The sequence below is a fragment of the Scyliorhinus canicula genome, chromosome 2 (genome assembly GCF_902713615.1).
Source record: "Scyliorhinus canicula chromosome 2, sScyCan1.1, whole genome shotgun sequence".
Taxonomy (NCBI): domain Eukaryota; kingdom Metazoa; phylum Chordata; class Chondrichthyes; order Carcharhiniformes; family Scyliorhinidae; genus Scyliorhinus; species Scyliorhinus canicula.
In genome coordinates, this window is record NC_052147.1 from 271,518,621 (window position 1) to 271,544,522 (window position 25,902).

General features: G+C 46.7%; 1 protein-coding gene across 1 annotated transcript in view; it reads left to right on the forward strand.

The window, feature by feature from the left end:
* The window catches only part of LOC119962140 (contactin-associated protein-like 5), a 1,413,266-nt gene that overhangs the window by 749,036 nt on the left and 638,328 nt on the right, over window positions 1-25,902 (forward strand). Inside the window, exon 11 of the mRNA XM_038790064.1 lies at window positions 25,690-25,796. Within this exon, the coding sequence (XP_038645992.1) occupies window positions 25,690-25,796 (107 nt within the window). The remainder of the gene's footprint in view (window positions 1-25,689; window positions 25,797-25,902) is intronic.

Genomic DNA, 25,902 nt, shown 5'->3' on the forward strand with positions numbered 1-25,902 from the left:
GATCTTCTCTGAGGGCTGCGTGAGTTTGGGACTCACTTCCTCAGAAGGCGGTGGAGGTGGTGTCATTGAATGTTTTTAACGCAAAGGTAAATAGATTCTTATTATTCAAGGGAATCAAAAGTTATCGGGGGTAGGCGGGAATGTAGAACTGGAAACACATATCTTGATTTTATAATTCTGTGTGTTCTTAATCTGTGGAACGGTGAGCAAAGAAGGATAGGGTATTGTTTGAATGGGGAATTTATTGGAGGTCAATGAAAACAGTGATAATCATAAACTCGGAAAAATTCTGCAAGGACGGAGGCCATTTGGCGCATGGCTTTTTCATTGACCAATAAGCAGCCATCCAGCTCTCCGTCCATCCAGTTTACACCACTTCAAGTTCATACCCAAGTACTTCTAACGTAATGAGGGTTTTAGCCTCCACCATCCTTGCAGGCAGTGAGTTCCAGTTTTGCATTCATTCTCTGGATAAAAAAATGATCCTGTAAACTGCCTTCAAGAGCAATGCCCATAGAGAGTCTTGGCAACCATGTAATGCTATTGGATTGTCCATGATTATCCTTGAAGAAGTACAGCGGTGGTTTGCCATTGCCTTCTGCAGTATGGCTGACCAGGAAACTCCATAACGCCTGCCATCAGGCATATTCGACCTGTTTGGTCACATTATGCGCTCACCTTCCATCAAGTCTTGAAATAGGTCTTGAACACACAGCTTCTGGTTCAGAGTTAGAGGTGCTACTCCCTGCACCATGAAGCCCCCCGAAACCTTCTACCTCTTGGTATAAATCTCTATCCCCAAGTTATGGGCTCCTCCATCAAGCGGAATATGGCCACTTCCTGAAAGAGTAGCAGCGATTGAAAGGCGCAACGTTAGAAGTATCTAGATATCCATTCTATCTATACCCCTCGTAGGTTGATACACTTGAGTTGGGTCTCTCTTAGCCTCCCCTGTTTCAAGAAAAGAACTGCAGCCTATCCAATCTTTCCTCCCAACTAAACTTCTCGGGAGCGGGAGAGAGAGAGGGAGAGAGCTGTGGAGCAGCTTGGGAACAGGCAAAATATGTGTGGAATATCAGGGGCAGCACGGTAGCATGGTGGTTAGCATAAATGCTTCACAGCTCCAGGGTCCCAGGTTCGATTCCCGGCTGGGTCACTGTCTGTGTGGAGTCTGCACGTCCTCCCCGTGTGTGCGTGGGTTTCCTCCGGGTGCTCCGGTTTCCTCCCACTGTCCAAAGATGTGCGGGTTAGGTGGATTGGCCATGCTAAATTGCCCGTAGTGTCCTAAAAAGTAAGGTTGGGGGGGGGGGGGGGTGTTGGGTTACGGGTATAGGGTGGATATGTGGGTTTGAGTAGGGTGATCATTGCTCGGCACAACATCGAGGGCCGAAGGGCCTGTTCTGTGCTGTACTGTTCTATGTTCTATGTTCTCTGAAAGTAGGAAGGAACTTAAGCAAGGAGTCAGGAGAGCTAAAAGGGGTCACGAAAAGTCATTGCCAAATATGGTTAAGGAAAATCCCAAGGCTTTTTACACGTACATAAAAAGCAAGAGGGTAGCCAGGGAAAGGGTTGGCCCACTGAAGGACAGGGAAGGGAATCTACGTGTGGAGCCAGAGGAAATGAGCGAGGTACTAAATGAATACTTTGCATTAGTATTCACCAAAGAGAAGGAATTGGTGGATGTTGAGTCTGGAGAAGGGTGTGTAGATAGCCTGGGTCACATTGAGATCTAAAAAGACGAGGTGTTGGGTGTCTTGAAAAATATTAAGGGGGATAAGTCCCCGGGGCCTGATGGGAACTACCCCAGAATACTGAAGGAAGCTAGAGAGGAAATTGCTGAGGCCTTGACAGAAATCTTTGGATCCTCACTGTCTTCAGGTGATGTCCCGGAAGACTGGAGAATAGCCAATGTTGTTCCTCTGTTTAAGATGGGGAGCAAGGTTAATCCAAGGAATTACAGGCCGGTGAGCCTTACATCAGTGGTAGGGAAATTACTGGAGAGAATTCTTCAAGATAGGATCTACTCCAATTTGGAAGCAAGTGGGCGTATTGGTGAGAGGCAGCACGGTTTTGTGAAGGGGAGGTCGTGTCTCACTAACTTGATAGAGTTTTTCGAGGAGATCACAAAGATGATTGATGCAGGTAGGGCAGTGGATATTGTCTATATGGACTTCAATAAGGCCTTTGACAAGGTCCTTTATGGCAGACTGGTACAAAAGGTGAAGTCACACGGGATCAGATGTGAGCTGGTGAGATGGATACAGAACTGGCTAGGTCATAGAAGACAGAGAGTAGCAATGGAAGGGTGCTTTTCTAATTGGAGGGCTGTGACGAGTGGTGTTCTGCAGAGTTCAGTGCTGGGACCTTTGCTGTTCATAGTATATATAAATGATTTGGAGGAAAATGTACCTGGTCTGATTAGTATGTTTGCAGACGACGCAAAGGTTGGTGGAATTGCGGATAGCGATGAGGACTGTCAGAGGATGCAGCAGGATTTAGATCGTTTGGAGACTTGGGCCGAGAGGTGGCAGATGGAGTTTAATCTGGACAAATGTGAAGTAATGCATTTTGGAAGGTCTAATACAGGTAGGGAATATACAGTGAATGGTAGAATCCTCAAGAGTATTGGCAGTCAGAGAGATCTAGGTGGACAGGTCCACAGGTCGCTGAATGGGGCAACACAGGTGGAGAAGGTAGTCAAGAAGGCATACGGCATGCTTGCATTCATTGGCCGGGGCATTCAATATAAAAATTGGCAAGTCATGTTGCAGCTGTATAGAACCATAGTTAGGTCACACTTGAGATATAGTGTTCAATTCTGGTCGCCACACAAACAGAAGGATGTGGAGGCTTCAGAGAGGGTGCAGAAGAGATTTACCAGGATGTTGCCTGGTATGGAGGGCATTAGCTATGAGGAAAGGTTGAATAAACTTGGTTTGTTCTCACTGGAACTACGGAGGTTGAGGGGAGACCTGATAGAGGTCTACAAAATTATGAGGGCATAGACAGAGTGGATAATCAAAGATTTTTTCCCAGGATAGAGGGGTCAATTACTAGGGGGCATAGGTTTAAGGGGCAAGGTTTAGAGGGGATGTATGAGGCAAAGTTTTGCACACAGAGGGTAGTGGGTGCCTGGAATTCGCTGCCGGAGGAGCTGGTGGAAGAAGGGACGATAGTGACGTTTAAGGGGCATCTTGACATATACATGAATAGGATGGGAATCGAGGGGGACGGACCCCGGAAGAATATTTTAGTTTAGACGAGCAGCATGGTCGGCGCAGGTTTGGAGGGCCGAAGAGCCTCTTCCTGTGCTGCACTTTTCTTTGTTCTTTGTCCAGTTCATGTAACATCCTTGTTAACCTCTTCTGTACCATCTGAAGTGCAGTCACATATTTCCTATATTCCAGGGAGCAGAACTGCATGAATAGATGGGACTGAACATGACATCACAGTGGAAAGGAACTTCATATCAGTTTACAGGATGAAGCTCAGGATGTTTAGTGGCACAAATGGAAGAATCAATGAATCTGCTTGGTAGTATTGGTTTTGAGGCAAATAGCCACACGCAGCAAACATTCTGTTCTTACTAGAGTAATATTGGCTTATGTTGGGCCGATAGGATAGTACCTCCAATAAAAGATGCTCTCAGTGGTGACTGTAGTGTCAACCTGGCACAGTGGTTGGCATTGCCACCTCACAGCTCCAGGGAACCGGGTTCAATTCTGGCCTTGGCTCACTGTCTGCGTGGAGTTTGCACTTTCCCCCACGTCTGCATGGGTTTCCTCTGGGTGCTCCGGTTTCCTCCCACAGTCCAAAGATGTGCAGGTTAGGTGGATTGGACATGCTAAATTGTTCCTTATTGTCCAAAAGGTTAGGTGGTGTTGCTGGGTTACGGGGATAGGTGGAGGCTTTGGCTTAAGTAGGGTGTGCTGTCCAAGGGCCAGTGCAGACCTGAGGGGCCGAATGGCCTCTTTCTGCACTGTAAATTCTATGATTCTATAATAATTGTGCCAAAAGATTTTGAAGTGTTATCTCCGGCGGGAAGCAAGGTGCGATTCCTACCGGATGAGTCAGCGCGATCCAGAGTGCAAGCCACCCACACTTTGCAATTTTTTTGCAGTCAGCGATGATTCAAGGTTTGGACCCAAAAATACTGACAAGGTCACATCCTCAGAGATCGGACATCCCAATCTCAGAATAATACTGCACCCCCTCCAATTCTTATCAACACCTCCTTTCCTGGCAAGGACCCCCCCCCCCCCCCCCCCCCAATCGCTGCCAGGGGCACTGCCAGGTTAGCACTTCCAGGGTGCCGGGGGGAGCACTCAGACAGAGCACCTGGTCTTCCCAGGAAGGACGTCAGAAGAAAGAAACAGTCTCTTGAAAGAATTGCGAGTAGAAACAATACCTACTCAAAATAGGAAACAATTCCAAGATAATCAACTGTGAAGAGCTGTAAAAACAAAGCCGAGTCTTCTTTCAAAATAAGCTTGGCCTGTCAATCAAGAGGTTTATAAAAATTAATAGACCACAAAATTGAATGTAAAGAATACATTTAAAACTTTTTGGCTTCTCAGCATGCCCAGAGGCTTGAAAAGGTGAAAGGAAAATTAAATTTAATGTGATAAAAAGAACTTCATCTGACAGATCATTGATATTGACATGCTGGGAGAGACATCAAAGGTTTGAAGGCTCCAGATGGAAAACCTTTACCTTCATCTGGTAGATCTTTGATATTTGCATGCTGGAAGAGAGTTTAAACACTTTCAAGGCTACCAGAAGGAAGACTTGCCATCGAGCATCCCCCAACATCCCCTGCCAATCCTCACCTCCTCTGAAGGACCCCCCTCGGCACCCTGATAATAAGTGTAGAGAGGATACTCACTCCCTTGCTCCCCATCGGTGTGCCTGGTGCCTGGTCCCCACTTTTAGGGACAAGTAGTGATTCACGCCCAAGGGGCTTCGAGTTCAGGGGGAGGAGAGGTGTGGGAGCATTCCAGGAGGTCACAGCATTCCACTTCAATCTTGCTGTTGAGATTGAAGTGGATGGCAATGAGTTCTGATCAGGATCTCGCCGTTTCTGTGAGAACTTGGCCTCGATGGGGAAATAGGCAGGGAGACTCACGATGGGTTTGATGCCAGGCGAGAATCCCATTTTGGGCCTCATGCTCGATTCAAATGGCCAGCGGGAATCCTGGCTTGGGTTAATGGCCCCTACAAATTTCCCTCTGCAAGTTCAAGTCTTGCTGTGAAACTCTGTTAAGATCCCAGCTGATGTCGCTACTGGACAGTTTGGTTCCAGAGCGGAACCCAGCTCAATAGCTGGTAACTTTGTTTTTGTTTGTTTAGGTAAATTGATGTACAGATTCACAGGCCTGCCAATTAACTTTTAGTAAAGTAATAAAACCTTTATTAACCATCAGAAATGTAGCTATAATATACTATTCCTTCACACAGCTATATATATTTACAGATTTGTAAGGATAACACAAGTTATAATATATTATAAACTCTAATGTTCTCAGTAAGCAGACAGTCCATGTAAACTAATAGGCAAAATGTGGTCAGACACACCACACTCTGAAACCAAGTGACAGATGCCACTCAATAGACCTTCTGTGGATTTATTTTTGTTATAAATTTAGAGTACCCAATTCATTTTTTCCAATTAAGGGGCAATTTATCATGGCCAATTCACCTCGCCTGCATATATTTGGATTGTGTGGGTGAGACCCACGCAAACACAGGGAGAATGTGCAAACTCCACATGGACAGTGAACCAGAGCTGGGATTGAACCTGGGACCTTGGCGCGGTGAGGCTGCAGGGCTAACCCACTGTGCCACCGTGCAGCCACTTGGATTTATCATCAAAGACCCCAGATACTTGTCATACTGGGAGCCAGCTGATCTCACTGGAACTCTGGGGGCGATTCTCCGAGCCCTGCGCCGGGCCGGAGAATCGTTGCAACTGCGTCATGACGCCCCGACGCTGGCGTGGTGCGGAGAATTGGTGCCATTTGGGCTGGCGCGTTTGGCGCAGCGTCGGCCGCGGGTCGCTGGAATCGGCAGGTCCGCCGATTCTCCAGCACGGATGGGGAAAGCTGCCATGCCAATACGACAGAGTCCCGCCGGTGCCGTTCACCCCTGGTCGCTGCCAGCAGGAACTCTGCGGGAACGGTTGGGGGGGCGGCCTGTAGGAGGTGGAGGGGGGTTCCTTCACCGGCGGGGGCCTCCTATGGGGTCAGGTCTGCAATCGGGGCCCACCGATCGGCGGGCCGGCCTCTTTCCCCCCCCCCCCCAGGCCTACATCCTGGCGCGGCCGGCCCCTGAACACCGACCCCATGTTGGTCGTGGCTGGCGCGCGTAAGAAGTCCCCCCGTGCAGGCGCAGGTTGGCGCGGCCTAACTGCGCATGCACGGGTTGGCGCGGCACCAGTGGACACCATGAAAGGAGGCTGGAGCAGCATGACCCTGTGGGGGCCAGAATCATACGTAACCTGGCCTGGTTCGCGCCATCGTGAAACGCACCTGCGTTCACGACGGCGTGAAATCTTGGCCCAATATTGGAGAATCGCCCCCTCTGACCTCCACATGATTGTTTGCAAATTTCGCTTTCAAAGAACATGCTTGGAAACTTCCCACAAAGAAAGATTGCGTTCGGATGCCTTCACCATGGATCCAGCTCCAAGATTTCAGGCTCTCCTTTTGTTATTCCTCTGCATTGGATTGCCACATGTACCAAGCTTCCACATAATCCGTACTGAGATTTCATCAAAAACTTTGAATTTACCTCGGATGTCTGGCTTCCCACCTAACTGACTTTAAACCTGTTTCTTACAGCTGTCTCTTTAACTCAGAGCATTTTCTTTGCTTCTTGTTTGACTTCTCCTGAATTGGACCTTGTTCAACGTCTTGTTCTTTGTTCCTTTAACTTAACTGGCTTCCTGAGACATTGTCCTCAGTGCCTGGTTTTATTTGGGGGCTGTCTTTTGTTATTTTGGGAAAATCGTCCCCCTGCATCCCTTGTCATGTCCAGCTTCTGGCTCCAGCTTATAACTGACTCAAAAGTCATTTCTGTCCAAGGGCGGCCCCAGGTTGCTAAGCAACAGCCTAGTTTCCTTTAAGCCCTGGTTGCTTGCATGTCGTAAACTTAATTATCATGCATGCATCTGAACCAAACTGAAGTCATTAACCATTTCAAATACTGAAGCACAAATGCAAACTTACTTTAAAACTATATCCTGTTTCTAATACCCACAAATACACGTATAAATTATTTAAAATTACTCATTTATTGACAATTCTAATCCACAAACTCTTCATTAGGGTAGGAGAAGAAGCCAAACTGATAATGTGAAAAAAGATTGAAACGTAAACATGGGGCTAAGGTGGAAGCTAAAATATGATTAAAGAAACCTTTATAGAAAGCCTTATTTTAGAGTAATGTGGAACCATATTTAGTATGAGAAATGTTACATTCCACAAACATTGAATACATGTTTTTCATGTCCAGTGACATTCTTCAACAGTAATTATACACCTTTACACCGTTAAAGACCCAGTTACACCTCATTACTTTGTCAATGTTTTTTAAAGGAAAGTTAGTAGCATTAAAGGGCAAGTTCTTGTCAGCTCAGTGATTTCTGGCTGATTGCAGTCTGGGGTGGCACAATGGTTAGCAATGCTGCCTCACAGATCCAGGGACACGGGTTCAATTTCGACCTCGGGTGACTGTGTGAAGTTTGCACTTTCTCCCTGTGTCTGCGTGGGTTTCCTCCGAGGGCTCCAGTTTCCCACCACAGCCCAAAGATATGCAATCTAGATGGATTGGCCATGCTAAATTGCCCTTGAGTGTCCAAAAGTTTAGGTTGAGTTGCTGGGTTTATGGGGATAAGGTAGAGGTACGGGCTTAGGTAGGGTGCTCTTTCCAAGGGCCGGTGCAGACTTGATGGGCCAAATGGCCTCCTTCTGCACTGTAAATTCCTAGAAATAGAACAAAAAGCTATCTAAGAGTTATTTGAACCATGCAACCGATGGGGAAAATGTTGAATCACAGGAGAGCAACTTTTGTGTCTCCATGTTTGACTGCGCATTTGTGTACGCCAGAATTTGCTTCTGTCAGTCAGTTCAGTCAGTTTCAGCGGAGTAGTGATGGCAAAAGAGCAATGTTTTTACCCGTAAAAATCTGAGCCAATCTCTTTTGTGATGGTGGTTGAAGTGTTGAGGTTTCCTCAGCAGGATTTTAATTTCCGCACCAGAGTTTGACATCATCATCCAGGCTGATGAACCAGTGCAGTATGGAGGGAGGATTAAAACGTGAGAGGTGCTGAGGCAAGGACGTAGGAAATGGGAGTTGAAGTAGGGGATATCGCCATTGAGCCTGCTCTGCCACTCATTGGGATCATGGCTAAAACTTTACACCGACCCCACTCTCCTGCCGATGAGACATTGGAACGGGATATAGTCTATCCAATGGAGCTACCAATGGAGTATTGGACAGTCTGAGCTGCTTGGTTACATACTCAGTCGACTGGAACCACAATAAAAGTTCAGTTTTGCCACCACGGGACTGCCCCCATTCATGTAAATATCCATCAGTCCACTTCAGAACCAATTAACGTTGCCAAGCGCTTCGAGATGTTTAAACATTTGATGATGCGCTGGGTAAATGAAATAATTTTCATTTTCTCTCTCAATTGTTCTTTTTGGATTAGTTTGCTCTTTGCATTTGCAAATCTTGAGGGAAATCCATAACGGCATGTGCAGAATAAATCAGCTTTCTAAATCTGCTTGTTGAAGTAGACAGCTAGAATTAAAATGTTTTGTCACTGTGAATAAATACTCCTGGTACTGATAATTTTGAAATATCTCATGTTGAATGTACTCGAGTCCTTTATTGCAAAGCCATTGAGAAGATCATTCTGTGATGTTTGGGAATAAATTGCATCATTATCTTGCCATAATGATATCTGAAGTGTTGGAATAGGTCGACTGACATATTCATTATCAGTTGATTGGCTGTTGTAATTCACCATGTACCAAAGTATTAAAGTCTTTGTGAGCCAGGGATGAGCTGAGCCAAGCCAAGTCATTCGTGAACTGATTCAGGCAGCCCGACCAACGCTGGCTTGCGAAAACTCACATCTGCTCCCATTTCGACCAGTTTTCACTTCACGTAGTCCTGGCAGCTATGTGGCAGGTTGTGTCCGTATGTTACTGTTCCACAGTGATTGTGCGCCTGATCCGTCGTGACGTGCATCGATCACCTGAATGAAATAATGGCAGCTCTTCATTTACCACCCCTGGTCTGATTCCAATGTATACCACTGGCAACTTATGGCTATTTTCAAGATGCATCATTCGTTCTCGTGGGATAATTCCAGTGTGTGTCAGTCACATCATTGGCCTAATATCATGCATAATTCCACTGCATTCTACCATCAACAACCAAGAAACAAATCACCCCGAAGCCCTGACAATCGTGGCTGGAGACTTCAACCAGGCCAACCTCAGGAAGGTCCCACCCAAATTCCATCAACATATCTCCTGCTCCACCAGAGGTGCAAACACCCTGGACCACTGCTACACGAGCATCAAAGGTGCCTACCGCTCCATTCCCCGACCTCACTTTGGCAAATCCGACCACAAGTCGGTATTCCTACTTCCTGCTTACAAACAGCAACTCAAGCATGCTGAGCCAGTCAAGAAAACCATGTAGTGCTGGTCCGAGGAATCTGAGGACATCCTCCATGACTGCTTGGACTGGTCCATATTCGAGGCCGCGGCAGCTAACCTGGACGAGTGCGCAACCACCGTCACAGACTTCATCAGTAAGTGTGTCGAGGACTGTGTACCAAAGAAGACAATACGGGTATTCCCCAATCAGAAACCCTGGCTCAACCAAAGGGTTCACTCCCTGCTGAAGTTCCGGACGGAGGCGTTTAAGCCTGACGACCCTGACCTGTATAAAAAATCCAGTTCCGACGTATGGAAAGCTATCAGGGATGCAAAAAGACAATACCGCAGCAAACTCGAGTCCCAGGCCAACGACACTAACCCACGACGACTATGGCAGTGCCGACACAAGATCACAGGCTATAAAACAAGACCAAGCGGAATATCTGGGGCTGGAGCATCCCTACGCGATGATCTGAACAAGTTCTATGCCCGCGTTGAGCAGTCAGCCAATGTATCAGTGCCACCCGTCCCACCCTGGACACACCCATACCCACTATTACAGCCTCTGAGGTGAGAGCTGCCTTCTTGAAAGTGAATCCGCGGAAAGCGACGGGTCCCGACGGAGTCCCTGGGTGAGCACTCAGAGCCTGCGCAGACCAGCTGGCGAGTGCATTTGCAGATATCTTCAACACCTTACTCCTCCGCTCTGAGGTCCCCACCTGCTTCAAGAAGACCACCATAATACCAGTACCAAAGAAGAACAAGGTAGCGTGCCTCAACGACTACAAACCGGTGGCCCTGACGTCTGTTATCATGAAATGCTTTGAGTGGCTAGTCATGAGACGGATCGAGGGCAGCCTCCCACATGGTCTCGATCCATTGCTGTTCGCCTACCGCGGCAACCGATCCACAGCAGACGCCATCTCACTGGCACTGCAATCAACACTCGAACACCTCGACAACAAGGACACCTATGTGAGAATGCTATTCATAGACTACAGCTCCGCCTTCAACACCATTATCCCAACAAGACTAATAACCAAACTCTGAAATCTTGGACTTGACCACTCCCTGTGTTCAGTCCTCTACTCTACTCCCTATACACACAAGACTGTGTGGCATGATTTAACTCCAACTCAATCTGTTAGTTTGCGGAAGATACGTCTGTGGTGAGCCGCATTTGAAACAACAACGAATCAGACTAGAGGAGGGAGATAAATAATTTGGTTGCATAGTGTACCGAAAACAACCTCTCTCTAAATGTTGGAAAGACCAAGGAACTGCTCATCGACTTCAGGAAGTGCAGCACGATTCCCCCCCCCCATCTGCTTCAATGACTCCGAAGTGGAGATGGTCGATAGCTTTAGGTTCCTAGGGATATTACCAACAGTCTGCCTGACCATTCACATTGATGCAACAGTCAAGAAAGCCCATCAAAGTCTCTACTTCCTACGGAAGCTAAATAAATTTAGCATGTGTGCATCGACTCTCACAAACTTCTCTAGATGTGCAATAGAGAGCATCCTATCTGGCTGCATCACAGCCTGGTATGGCAACTGCTCGGTCCAAGATCGCAAGAAACTGCAGAGTGTGGTGAACTCAGCCCAACGCATCACACAAGCTTGTCATCCTCACATTGATTCTGTCTACACCTCCCACTGACTCAGGAAGGCAGACAGCATTATCAGAGACCTCTCCCACCCAGGCATTGCCTTCTTCCTGACCCTTCCATCAGGCAGAAGGTAGAGAAGTCTGAAGACTCGCAAATCCAGACATAGGAACAGCTTCTTCCCCACAGCAACAAGACTACTCAACAGCTCCCCCTTGGACTGATCGTTCACTGGAAGAACACTATTCACAATGCCCTATGCTGCTCTTGCCCATGTATTTGCTTTGTTTGGCCCCTTGCTCCGCACTGTAACCAATCACTGTTCTGTCAATGTACCATTTGTCAATGTTCTCTGTTGATTATTCTTGTGTCTACTATGTACGTACTGTGTACATTCCTCGGCCACAGAAAAATACTTTTCACTGTACTTCGGTACATGTGACAATAAATCAAATCAAATCAAATCATTCACCCCAGTGGACCATTTGCCCAGGCATACAAGGCTACGTGCCAAGTGCTGGAAAATGGGATTACAATACTGAGGTGATTGTTTCTCACTGGCGCAGACACGATGGGCCGAATGTCCTTTGCTGTGCTGCAGACCTCTATGACTCTATGACAATTACTCTATTTACTCTCTCAGGCTACAGACCAAACACAGTGCTGGCAGTATGAACCAATACCTCTAAGCTTTTTGCACTATTTATTGGTGCCTCCAGTGATTTCATTTCAAGCACATTTCAGTATCCCTTCGCTGCTTCTTCTTGGATGAATATCTCCAGGATCGAGTTTGGCACACTTCTACTCTGGTTTGATGGGTTTTCTGGTGGGTGATAAGTCCAGCTCACAATCTGCAAGACTCGGCCATATGCTGAGCAAGTGATGCTTGTGCATTGGAATCAGACCAGGGTGGTAAACGATGAGCTGGCACTAGTTCATTCAGGTGATTGATGCATGTCACGATGGATCAGGTAGAAGAGTTGTTTGGAAGTTTGCGCACTCTCGTCAGTGCCTCATGCCTCGTGTCTCTACATTGCCGTTGCGTGTTTCCGATGAAGCCTCTCATTGTGTTTGGTCCATTCACAAATGACCCTGCACCATTTTGGTTCGTCACAAAGGCATGGATCAATGGTGATATTTGACCTATTCAGGGTTGCTTTCAGGACATCCGAAAAGCATTTCCTGTGTCCTCCTGAGAGTCTCCTACCGTGACCGACTTCAAGTAGAGCAGTTGCTTTGGCAGTCTGATGTCAGCCATACAAACAACATGCCCAGTGAAGCTGATTTTAAATGATTAGTGCTTCAGTGCTGGGCATTGGGAGAGGACACTGTTTAGCCTTTGCAGGTTAGTGCCAGTGTGTAATAGTTTTCCTGAATGTAATGTGACATGCATCCAAGGTCCCTTGTGGTGTTCTCACGTGTCATGGTGGTACCCATGTCGACGATCTGGCATGTCCTGCAAGACGTGCCAGATCATCAACATGGGTACAACCATGACACGTGAGAACACCACCCACCAGGTACGCGGTACATACTCGTGCAACTCGGCCAACGTTGTCTACCTCATACGCTGCAGGAAAGGATGAGGCGAAGCGTGGTACATTGGTGAGACCATGCAGACTCTGTGACAACGGATGAACGGACATCGCGCGACAATCACCAGGCAGGAATGTTCCCTTCCAGTCGGGGAACACTTCAGCAGTCAAGGGCATTCAGCCTCTGATCTCCGGGTAAGCGTTCTCCAAGCCTTCAGGACACGCAACAACGCGAAATCGCCGAGCAGAAACTTATAGCCAAGTTCCGCACACACGAGTACAGCCTCAACCGGCACCTTGGATTCATGTCGCATTACATTCATCCCCAACCATCTGGCCTGGTCTTGCAAAATCCTACCAACTGTCCTGGCTTGAGACAAATTTCACACCTGTTTAACTTGGGATTACCTCTATCTCTGGATCTGTAAAGACTTAATTACCTGCAAATGCTCGCATTCAAAGCATTGTGTTGCATCTTTGAATTTGTCTATATATATGTTTCTAGAACATACCAACAGACCTCTTCATTCACCTGAGGATGGAGCAGTGCTCTGAAAGCTAGTGTTTGAAACAAACCAGTTGGACTTTAACCTGGTGTTGTAAGACTTCTTACCATAATCCCAACCAAGCTCATATCAAAGCTCCAAAACCTAGAACTTGGCTCCTCGCTCTGTAATTTGATCCTCGACTTTCTGACCCACAGACCACAATCAGTAAGAATATTCAACAACACCTCCGCCACAATTGTCCTCTGTGCCCTGTACACACAGGGCGTGGCAACATTTGGTTCCAACTCCATCTACAACTTTGCTGACGATACAATCATAGTGGGCCAGATCTCGAACAATGACGAGTAAGAATACAGGAGGGAATAGAGAACCTAGTGGACTGGTGCAGCGACAACAAACTCTCCCTCAATGTCAGCAGTCCCTTGCAGCTAGGCGTCGCAGAGGTCCGTGGAGAGATTGGGGCTCAGTGAGGCACTGTAGTAGTGCTAGCTCTATGATGCTAAGAGGTTGGGACTCAAGGAATTCCAGGAACTGTAGTTGCTCAAGGCAGCTGGGAGTTGGGGCTCAGAAAAGTCCCAGGAGCAATGGTGCTCTGTTCAAAGCAGCTAGAGAGCTGGGTTCATGTTGGTGATTATGTACTGGTTTGTGAATCCAGTGGGGCGCCGTTCTGGATTAAGTGTTTGAACAACTGAGAGATGAGCAGGTGTTAGGGCAATATACGTCGGTGCGGCTGTTGTGGGAAATCAGCAGATATATCCTTGACGCTGGAGCTGAAATCTCTCATGAGGGAACAGTGTTTAAAGAATATTTCTGGCTCATGGTAATTGTTGATATCTAGGTGGGCTGACATCTGGGTCGGTTGTTCGAAAGTTCTGTGGGACCTGTCTTGGAATGTCCATTTAACGTGCACATTGTGGTGTGTTCAGTCGCAGGTTGCCTGTGAATTCATAGAACATCGAACATAGAACAGTACAGCACAGAACAGGCCCTTCGGCCCTCGATGTTGTGCTGAGATTTGTACGAAAATCATTTCACTCAATTCAAGGGCAATTAGGGATGGGCAACAATGCTGGCCCAGCCCACATCCCAAGAATGAATTTTTTAAAAAGAGTCAAGGAAGTGGCAATGTCTCTCAAGGATTTTCCTCTTCATAGTTGGAGGCAAAGGCCTGAGAAAGATTAATAAAGGCCATGTAGAGCTCTTTGCATCTCTCCAAACACTTTCCTTGGATTTGCCAAGAGACAAAGATCATGGGTGCAATTTAATTGGTTTGTGCCTGACTCGGTGGCCCACAAGGCCATGGAATCTCGTGACAGGCCTCTCCTGGGAAACACAATGCTCAAAACATCTCGCGAGATTCAATGGAATCTCGCAAGACTTCGCGATCGAGGGCGAGATCCAGATTAGCATATTTAAGTGAGCCATTTGGCTCATTTAAATATGACTGCGTGAGATTCTCCCTGCACCCAGGATGTCAATGCCGCGCTTGGGAGTCCTCACCATGTGCTGATTGGCACTGGTTTTCACAAACGTGGACCAGGCGTTATGGCACCTGGAGGGGTCTCCGAGGCCATTAGAAACTCTCGAGTGGTCGGGCTCTGGGTTCCCTGGTACTCCCTCTGGCAACTGGGCACTTTGGCACTGCCAGACTGGCAGTTTGGCCCTGCCACCCAGGGTTCAGGGCTGGCAGTGCCAAGCTCCCCAGGTGCCAGGTTGCCCATGCCAGGGATTGGGTCTGAAGAGGTCTTGCCCTTAAGAGATGGGGTGAGGGGAGGATCAAGGACCCCAAAAGAGGTAGGTTGATGCAGGGGTGTCTGGCGGCCTTGTTGGGATGGCTGAGGTTAGGGGCTGGTTTAGCACAGTGGGATAAACAGCTGGCTTGTAATGCAGAAAAATGCCAACAGCGCACCAGCCTCCCTGAACAGGCGCCGGAATGTGGCGACTAGGAGCTTTTCACAATAACGTAATTGAAGCCTACTTGTGACAATAAGTGATTATTATTATTCTTGAGGTGGTTGAAAGATCAGGGTGGCATTTAAAAATGCCGCCCCGATGCCCGAATCATTTGCGCTGGTGAGCTGAGCTCTCCAGTGTAACCTCGTTAAGGTCAAAAAACTGGCAAGGTGCCATTAAAGAGCGAGGTCTTTCTCGGCACTGAAGGCGAAATGGGTTTCTGTTTTTGTCCCATTGAATTGCGCCCCCTGCCTGTGGTTGTTCCCTGGATGGCCAGAATCCACATTGAGCCTCCAGAAGTACGACTTCGCTGATGGGTAAGATCCATATGAGAACAATCCTTACCATGGGCAGTAGGAACAGACCTCTATTGTGATTTAACCAGCTATTGAATTAACTGTTTCAACAAAAATAAACATGAATGTCCATCAATTCACAGGAGAAAAAACAAAGATGTGATATTTTAGGAGTACTATAACATTGCAGCCTCAAGCGAGGTTTAAACATTAATAATAACAGCTCCACTGGACTCAAAGGCATAGTTCACACTGATTTACAATGATAGGTTAGTTCTCTATTAGGGAGCCAAAAGTGTGAGATTTAGCTCCCTCCCTCTCTTTCTCTCTGTTGTTGGTTCATGAACAGAATAGTGATTTACATTCATTTGGGGTTTAAGCAGCTGCTCAGGCGTTATCAAAAGATAATGTAACGATTCGTCTCATATAAAAATGTGCAACATTAACATTCTGAGTTATTAATTAGATCAAGTGACAATGTCAAACGATTTTCATTCTTTAAATACAATTGCACAAGCTCAGGTTTCCCTGTCCACACCCCTAACCTGCCCCACAAAATAATTATTTTCCTATTCAAACATTGGATTCTTAGGATTTGTACAGTTGAATCACAATTCATGAATCGGTGTTTTAAAATAGTCATTACCTCAATGCAAATTTTCTGTCATACATAGCAGGAATTAGCAAATAGCGAGATCAGGGACATTGAATGCCTCAGAAACCAAGAACGTTGAGAGGTAAAATCTGAAGAGTCCCTGCCTCAAGACTTTGGGGAGCGGATTGGGGAAAGACAATGTGCGTCAATCAGTGGGATAATGAAACTGAGCACCTTCACTGAAAATGAAGCAGACCAACAGTCAACATAGATTGCCATAATACTAATAACTAATATGAGAACGGTTACTTTACCCTTACTGTAAAGACTTGAGTGTAACTGAGATATAAGAGTGGACGTGAACCTTAATTGTGTACAGGCTATTCTATAAGGCAAATATTGAATAGGCTAACGATGCATAACAAATTACAGAGGGTGAGACATGGATTGAGCTGCTGGAGCTGGTGCATCATCCTTCACCCCCCCCCCCCCCCCCCCACCCCCCCAAACCAACATTTACTTGTGTGAAGAAGAGAGAGACAAAGGCCAGTGGTGGACTAATTTATTACATAGTCCTGGAAGACTGGTTTGGTCGTAAGCCCTGAACATGCAATCATGCCAGTTGGCTGTGCTCTAGATGTTCTCAAGCTAAGTTCCTCAGTGCTGGTGGCCTGGAGCGGTCCATTGATGTGCACAGTGAGTTCAGGGCTTATTGTGTAGGCCTCTGGCAGGGTCTCCATTTCCACTGATGTAGGGGACCTGTATTGTAGGCTGAATGCCTGGGTACTGTGGCTTCTGCTGGTGCTTGTTCCTAAATCTGCAGTAGATGACTTCGGTTTTGTACATAATGGGTACTTTCTAGGAGGCTTAAACGTAACTGTTTGAATGTGGAGGATGTCTCGTGACATTACCATTACACGGCCATGTCACCAATGTAGAAATAAAATACTAAGCTCTATATATGACCCAGTAACTCGCTTTAATTGACTGTTTTTTTAACTCTTCTGTTTGGAACACATTAATGGATAAATCCTTTAAACAAATTTGTAAAGCTGGAGACTGTAATCTGTTTGCCAAGGACAACTTATTGACTATTGGCACAATATTAACTTTGAACACCAATACAGAGTAGTGCACTCTGGGTGCATAGATTTTACTTGACACTTGGGTGCATGGATTTAATGAAAAATCTTGAAAATGGTTTTACTATTCTGTTCAAGGTACTGGGTCTCAAAGGTAGAAAGTGGCTTCTTTCTTTCTTTCTTTAAAATGAAAGACATTTTCTTTGCACCTTTTTCTTTATAGTCATCTTCCCAATGGATGCAAAGCTCTCTCATGTTTTTGACCACCCGGTTGTTCAAACTGATTGTCAAGCTTCCCGACATTATAGCAAGATATTTCTTCTGATATCAGAGAAATCTCTTTCTCTCACACTATTTCCTACAGTGATGGGACCTTTTGAGGATACAGTTCAACCCAATTCTATCGACATTCCTTTTTAGAAGTGATGGAAATAGAAATAATGGAAATGCATATTGATATTTATGCACACTCCTGCGTGTATTGACACATTCCTGTGGATCCTGTGTACTAGCGTCCTGAAGATTGTCTCAGCTAACCAGGTTATCATCGACGAAAACTTATTTTTCAAACCTCAGTTAAAAAAAATATGAAAATCCTCAGTGCAGAAATCTGAAGGCAGATGGAAATCTAAAGACCACTTTAACACATGTATGAAGTGCCTTCATTGGATTCGATTGGATTGGATTTGTTTATTGTCAGAAGTACCGAGGTACAGTGAAAAGTATTTTTCTGCGAGCAGCTCAACAGATAATTAAGTACATGAAAAGAGAAGGAAACAAAAGAAAATACATGATAGGGCAACACAAGGTACACAATGTAACTACATCAGCACCGGCATCGGATGAAGAATACAGGGGTGTAGTGTTAATGAGGTCAGTCCATAAGAGGGACTGTTATGGGGAAGAAACTGTTTTTGAGTCTGTTCGTGCGTGTTCTCAGACTTCTGTATCTCCTGCCCAATAGAAGAAGTTGGAAGAGTGAGTAAGCCGGGTGGGAGGGGTCTCTGATTATGCTGCCCACTTTCCCCAGGCAGCGGGAGGTATAGATGGAGTCAATGGATGGGAGGCAGGTTCGTGTGATGGACTGGGCTGTGTTCATGACTCTCTGAAGTTTCTTGTGGTCCTGGGCCAAGCAGTTGCCATACCAGGCTGTGATGCAGCCAGGTAGGATGCTTTCATGGTGCATCTGTCAAAGTTGGTAAGAGTTAATGTGGACATGCTGAATTTCCTTAGTTTCCTGAGGAAGTATAGGCGCTGTTGTGTTTTCTTGGTGATAGCGTCGGCGTGGGTGGATCAGGACAGATTTTTGGTGATGTGCACCCCTCGGAATTTGAAACTGCTAACCATCGCCACCTCGATCCCGCTGATGCTGACATGAGTGTGTACAGTACTTTGCTTCCTGAAGTCAATGACCAACTCTTTAGTTTTGCTGGCATTGAGGGATAGATTGTTGTCGTTGCACCACTCCACTAGGTTCTCTATTTCCCTCCTTTTTTTCTGATTCGCCCTTATTCGAGATCCGGCCCACTATGGTCGTATCGTCAGCAAACTTGTAGATGGAGTTGGAACCAAATTTTGCCACGCATTTGTGTGTGTACATGGAGTGGAGTGAGGGGCTAAGTATACAGCCTTGCGGGGCCCCGGTATTGAGGACTATTGTGGAGGTGGTGTTGTTGTTTATTCTCACTGATTGTGGCCTGTGGGTCAGAAAGTCAAGGATCCAGTTGTAGAGTGAGGAGCCAAGTCCGAGGTTTTGGAGCTCTGATATGAGCTTGGCTGGGATTATGGTCTTGAAGGCGGAGCTGTAGCCAATACATAGGAGTGTGATGTACGAGTCCTTGTTGTCGAGATGCACCAGGGATGAGTGTAGGGCCAGGGAAATGGCGTCTGTGGGCTGGTTGCGGCGGTCTGCGAATTGCAATGGATCAAGGCATTCTGGGAGTATGCACTTTTGATGCATTATTACTGAAAAGATGTTGCCAAAGTTTTTTGTCGTATACTCATCAGGAAAAACACAAGAATGCCAAATTTCAAACTATCACCGCAGTTTATATTACAGGAGAAAAGGATGCTGATTGGTTGGCAAGTCAACTTTGATTGGCTGGGGCATTGCCCTGGAGAAAATGATAGGGAACTATAGGCTCCCAAGCTCCCTTCTTGAGTGCGCTAATAACTGCAGCAACAACTTAAGATAACCAGTTGAGCTTGTAATATGGCTCATTTACCCTATTTTGGAGCAACAGGCATTCATAGGCAGGGCTTTGACCAAGGCTTTGACAAAGAGTCATCCAGACTCGAAACGTCGATTCTCCTCCGTCGACCAGCCAAACACCCGCCGGCTTGGTTTATATCTGGTACCACCCGGCGAGAGATTGGACCTGCGGCCATGGTGGCGTTCCTGGTGGGGGGACGGAGGAATCTGACTCTGGGGGGGGGGGGTGGCCTCAGCGGTGGCCAGGCCCGTGATCTGGGGCCACCGATCGGCGGGCCATCGCGATCTGTGGGGGCCTACCTTACTCTCTCATGGCCCGCTGTGTGGATCCGCCATGTAGGCAGCGCCCGCGCCAAAGTGGGCCACCGCGAGCATGCGCGGACCCGCTTGCAGCCACTGTGCGCATGCGAGGCCACGCGATCTGGACAGCAGGGCCCTCCGGCAGCCAGAGCTGCGGGATGCACACCAGGGCCCTGCTAGCCCCCTGGCAAACGGAGCATCACCCTGGACTTTCGAGGAAACATTCCGGAGCAATTCTCGCCCGTTTTCCGGCGGGAGTGGGGACTTAGTCCCCAAAAAAGGAGAAGCCCGCCCAAGGGGTTTCCTATCTAAGACAGGACGAGGAGGAGGAACATCTTCTTTCAGAAGGTTATTAGCCTTTGGAATGCTTATCCACAGACAGCTGTGGAGGTTGGGCCAGGGAATATATTTAAGGCTGAATTAGAGGATTTTTGATCTACCAGAGAGTCAAAGGTTATGAGTGATAGACAGAAAAGTGTAGTTAAACCTAGAATCCGATTGGTCATAATCTTACTGAATGGGGAAGTGGGCTCGATGGGCTGAATGTCGAAGAGGGATCGATGGGCTGAATGTCCTCCCCTTGCACCTATTTTTTTACACCCTTAGAATATGATTACTCATGACAAGGACGATCTGACCCAAGCAAAAAGTGCTGGAGAAAACTGCCGGATCCTTTGGCCAAAATAAAGGTACCTGTGGATGTACCTTTGGAAGTATTACATCACTGTTTTTTATATTTCTTTTCCCGGGACCCACTTTTACCAACTGTCCAACCTTCAGGACCCACGCGGCCCACCTCTGCGACCCACCATTATTTGTTATCTTTAGTCCGACAGGTGAGCCTGTTTTGCCCTCATGATCTCACTTGCTTTGTCATTCAATGTTACATTTCTGTTGAGGATTTCAGCTGATGATTTAAGTTCTCGCTGCATCCTTGGAAAGAAATCAGCAGGTTTGTCCTCGAGCTCGTCGTGCTTAGACTTCAAATGTTTTGAGTGCAGCACTCCACTCTCATCCACTCCATCGTCCACCCGCACTATTCCCATAACACCGTAATCTATCCTGCACATCCATGAACACAAAGGGACAATTTATCATGGCCAATCCACCTAACCCGCACATCTTCGTACTGTGGGAGGAAACCGGAGCACCCGGAGGAAACCCGCACAGACAGGGGGAGAACGTGCAAACTCCTTGCAGACAGTTACCCAAGGTCAGAATCGAACCTGCGTCCCAACTTCTTTTTACTGGCCGTCATTTGGCTCAAGGCTGGCTTGAGGACTGCAAGAATAGTTAGCAATTGAAAGGCAGCACGGTGGTACAGTGGGTAAGCCCTGCTGCCTCATGGTGCTGAGGCTCCAGGTTCGATCCCGGCTCTGGGTCACTGTCCGTGTGGTGTTTGCACATTCTCCCCATGTTCGCGTGGATTTTGACCCCACAGCCCAAAAGATTTGCAGGTTACGTGGATTGGCCACGCTAAATTGACCCTTAATTGGAAAAAATAACTGGGTACTCTAAATTTATTTAAAAAAAGAATAGTTAGCAATCGCTGCAGAAGTATAAAATCAGATGGTATTAAGTAAATGTATGCAGCCTGTTGTACTGCTGTAAAAATAGGACCTTGAATGCTAAAGTAATGAAAGGATTGAAGGCGTTTGAGTTATGGTCTTAAAGACGTGCTCAAAATTAGTTGGGCAAGAAGAATGACTAATGTGAGAGTCCTTGAACTAGTGCATGAAGAGAGAAGTGATGATTATGATGAGAAAAATGACTTTCTCTGGGCACATTATTCAGGAGTCACAAGGAAAAATGGGCTGTTACTTTCTGTAAAATTGATGACAATAGATTAGGAGACAGGCAAGGAGGAACATGACGAGACAATGCGATGGAGTGGGTAGGTGTGTTATTGTATGGTGGTACAATCCACCTAGAGAGTGACCAAAAAGAATGAGGTCCAATGATCATGGCCACTGAGAAGACAATTGTGTGTGTATGTATGTGTATTGTTAAGAACCCCATAGTCGTTACCTGCGAGAGTGTCACAAAGTCCTGATGGATAACTCAAAACAGTGGGACTTGGTGGTTCTTTTGTTTGGAATAATGTTGGGAAACAACGTATAAACCCGGTGAGGAACCAATCCAGTCATTGTACAAATACTTAATAAAGAATATTTATTAAGGTTACAAAAAACACACAACAAAGGACTCTTATGCACTATGCTGCTTAAGTGTATGAATAAGTCATCATATCATTTTCTGGCAGCACCATGGTGCAGTGGTTAGCACTGCTGCCTCACGACGCCAAGGTCCCAGGTTCGATCCCGGCCCCGGGTCACTGTCCGTGTGGAGTGTACACATTCTCCTCATGTTTGTATGGGTCTCACCCCAGCAACCCAAAATGGTTGTGCAGGGTAGGTGGATTAGCCACACTAAATTACCCCTTAATTGGAAAAGAATTAAAAATTTTAATTAAATTAAAATATTTTTTTTTAAAAAACACATCATTTATCTGAAGTTTCCTCTTGTTCCCAAAATATAATCATATTCTGAACTTACTGAGACACCTCTTTTTCCAAGTAACATCTAATCTTAGGAACTCTGGAGGTCAAATCCAGTTAATAGTTACCACACAATACTGCTTAGGTGACCACGTCTGGGAACACATCTCTTCCTGGTTCAGTGAAGGCACAAAGCTGAGTCTTAGAAGAGAATATTTCCAAATGCCATGGCTCTAAATGTTAGATTAAACACAATCCGTGGCTCAGATCACAGATGGATCTGGCCTGTCTGGATGTTGGAGAGAGAATTAGCCGCCTTCCCCAATGAGGATGCGAGCAGTTATATTGTTCACTCTCTTTGATATTCTACCCTATGAATTCTGAAGGCTACCTCTCTCAAAGTCCATGCTTTTAGAAGTTATCATTTGTATAGTCCCACTGATCTCGAATAAACAATGGGCGGGTTTCTCCGACTCCCAGCTGGGGGGGTGCGGCAAATTCTCTGGCGCCGGTATTTTTTTGGCGGGGACGGGAATCACGTCACGCCAGTCAGCGGTCACTGGCAGTCTCTTCCCCCCCCCCCCCCCCATCCCCCGGCCATTCTCCAGCCCGCGATAGGCCGAGCGGCCGCCCGGTTTAGGCCGGTCCGCCGGCGTGAATTAGACCTGGTAATTACCGGCGGGACCTAGTGCCCCCACAGTGGCCTGGCCCGTGATCAGATCTCACCGATCCGCAAGCAGGGCTGTGCCGTGGTGGCACTCTTTCCCTCCGCACCATTTGCTGTGGACCTCCGCCATGGCCGATGTAGAGATGAACCCCCCTGCGCATGTGCTGGAATGACGGCAGCACACGCTGGCGCTCCCGCGCATGCGCCCACTCACGCCGGCCAGCGGAGGCCCTTCGGCGCCAGTTGCCGTGGAACCAAGCCCGCCGGCGCTGGCCTAGCCCCTGAAGGTGCGGATTCCGCACCTTCCTTGCGGCCTGACGCCAGAGTGGTTCACGCCACTCCTTGGCGCCAGGACCGCCCGCCCTGCCGGGTAGGGGAGAATCCCGACCAATGTTTCTGATATGGTCTTTCTCACCTCAATGTCTCTAGTCTCCTGTTAATCTTGTTATTCGGAAATTTGCATCTCATTATTCTTCTAGATGCCTGACAGTCTTGTGACTTGTATTTTATTTTCATCTCAAGTTTATTGTTAATCTCGTTAACATCCCATATTCCAAACAGCGTGCATGTGAGTGTGTATCTTTGTGAATGTAATGGGAAATTAATGTGTTTTCTCAGAAATGAGATGGTTTGGTTAGAATTCATTATGGGTAGGTGCATACTGTCCTTGTCTTTCTAAGTGAAAGAGGTCACGGGTTTGGAAGATTGTAGATTGCTGTGGTACATCTTGTCAACGGAAAACACTGCAGCCACAGTGCATGGTGGAGGGGGTGAACACTTATGGTGTTGGATGGGATGTCAATATTATTCTGGTTGTTGCACTGCAGGAAGGATGTGATTGCATTAGAAAGGGTGCAGAGGAGATTCACCAGAACGTTGCCTGAGCTGCAGCATTTTAGCTATGAACTGAGGCTGGCTAGGTTGGGATTTCCTTAGAGCAGAGAAGGCTGAGAGGAGAGCTGACTGAGGTATACACAATTATAATGGACATAGATAGGGTAGATAGGGAGGAGCCTTGCTGATTAATAGAGGGGTCATTAACCAGGGCATAGATTTGGAGGGGATTCCTGGAGGGGATTTGGGGGAGACCTTTTCACCCAGAAGATGGTGGAATTTGGAACTCCATAGCATACAAGGCTACAGACTAAGGGCTGGAAAATAGGATTAGAATAGATAGATGCTTGATGGCTGTCACTGAGACAATGGGCCAAAGGGCCTCTTTTTGAGATATAATACTCTATAACTCTAATTATGTGGGTGGCTTTGTCCTGGTAGTTGAAAAATGAAATGAAACAAAATGAAAATCGCTTATTGTCACGAGTAGGCTTCAATGAAGTTACTGTGAAAAGTCCCTAGTTGCCACATTCCGGCGACTGTCCGGGGAGGCTGGTACGGGAATCGAACCGTGCTGCTGGCCTGCTTGGTCTGCTTTAAAAGCCAGTGATTTAGCCCAGTGAGCTAAACCAGATAGTTGGTGCACATCTTGTCAATGCTGCACTCATCAAGGCCATTAGAGAGCATTCCATCGCACTCCTGACTTTGGAAGATCTTTAGTGAATTAAGGGGTGAGTCACTTGCTAAAAAACCTTGTAGCTACAATATTTACATAGGAATATAGGAAATAGAAATGAGTCTGCCATTTGGCCCCTCGAGTCTGCTCTGACATTCAACTAAATCATGGCTGATTTACATAAAATTTACATAGAATTTACAGTGCAGAAGGAGGCCATTTGGCCCATCGAGTCTGCACCAGCCCCTGGAAAGAACACCCTACTTAAGCCCACACCTGTGTCCTCCCCCCGCGACCCAGTAACCCCACCTAACCTCTTTGGACACCAAGGGCAATTTAGCATGACCAATCCACCTAACCTGCAAATCTTTGGACTGTGTGAGGAAACCGGAACACCCGGAGGATCCCACACAGACACTGGGAGAATGTGCAGACTCCGCACGGACTGTGACCCAAGCCGGGAATCAAACCTGGGACCCTGGAGCTGTGAAGCAACAGTGGCAACCACTGTGCTTCCGTGCCACTCTCACCCAACACCATTTTCCCAAACTATCGCCATATCCCGTGATATCATCAATTGACTAGTCCTGTTAACCCTCTGGTCAGTGTTGACCCCCAGGATATTAATGGCAGTGATTTATCTGGAGTAATCCCTTCATTAACAATTATGCTACTGAAAGGGTAATTTCCAACAATTACTAGAGTTCACCATCTCTGGAAAATTGAATGAGGAATTAACATGCAAGTGCGACAACGTGTAAATTATGAGGCGATTAAGTGTGAAATGTCAGTTGAGCAGTGCAAACCGGACAACAACCTGTGGCAATAAACGATTTGCGGAGTATCTCTCTTCCTTGTCACAAGTGACTGGCCAGTTTGCTTGATAATGATGTGCGCCATTAAAACATTGTTGTTTTGTTTCTAGCAAAGTCTGTCCCAAAGCTTTTTGTTTACAACTTTAGCTCTGGAACCAGCTTTTATTCCTCGCACAGCTGACTCCCCCAGCGTTTTGTCTTAAATGAAGGAAATTTTAAAATCTTTGGTAACCAGGGCAACTGTTGTTTACAGGGATACAATTAACGCTACTTTCTTTGACGTGGCACGTCCTACTGGATAGAACCATCCAGTGCATTCATTGTCTGTTTAAATTGTCTAGATTTTTAGCAGGGCCAGCTCTGGGCTCTGGGATGTGTGGCATTGGTGAAACCAAGATTGATAATCATACTGTCAATTCTTATGATTACAGGTGCCTGCCAAATTATTGTGAGCACGGAGGAGAATGCTCGCAGTCCTGGAGTACCTTTTACTGTGACTGTGCTGGGACTGGGTACACAGGGGAAACCTGCCACAGCTGTAAGTATCACTTATTTATTTCTTTAGTATACGAGGGTGTGGTCTTTATGTTGCAGAAAGAGAAATTCAGTGTACTTTGATAGTTCCAACCCCAGTGCTTCAAATT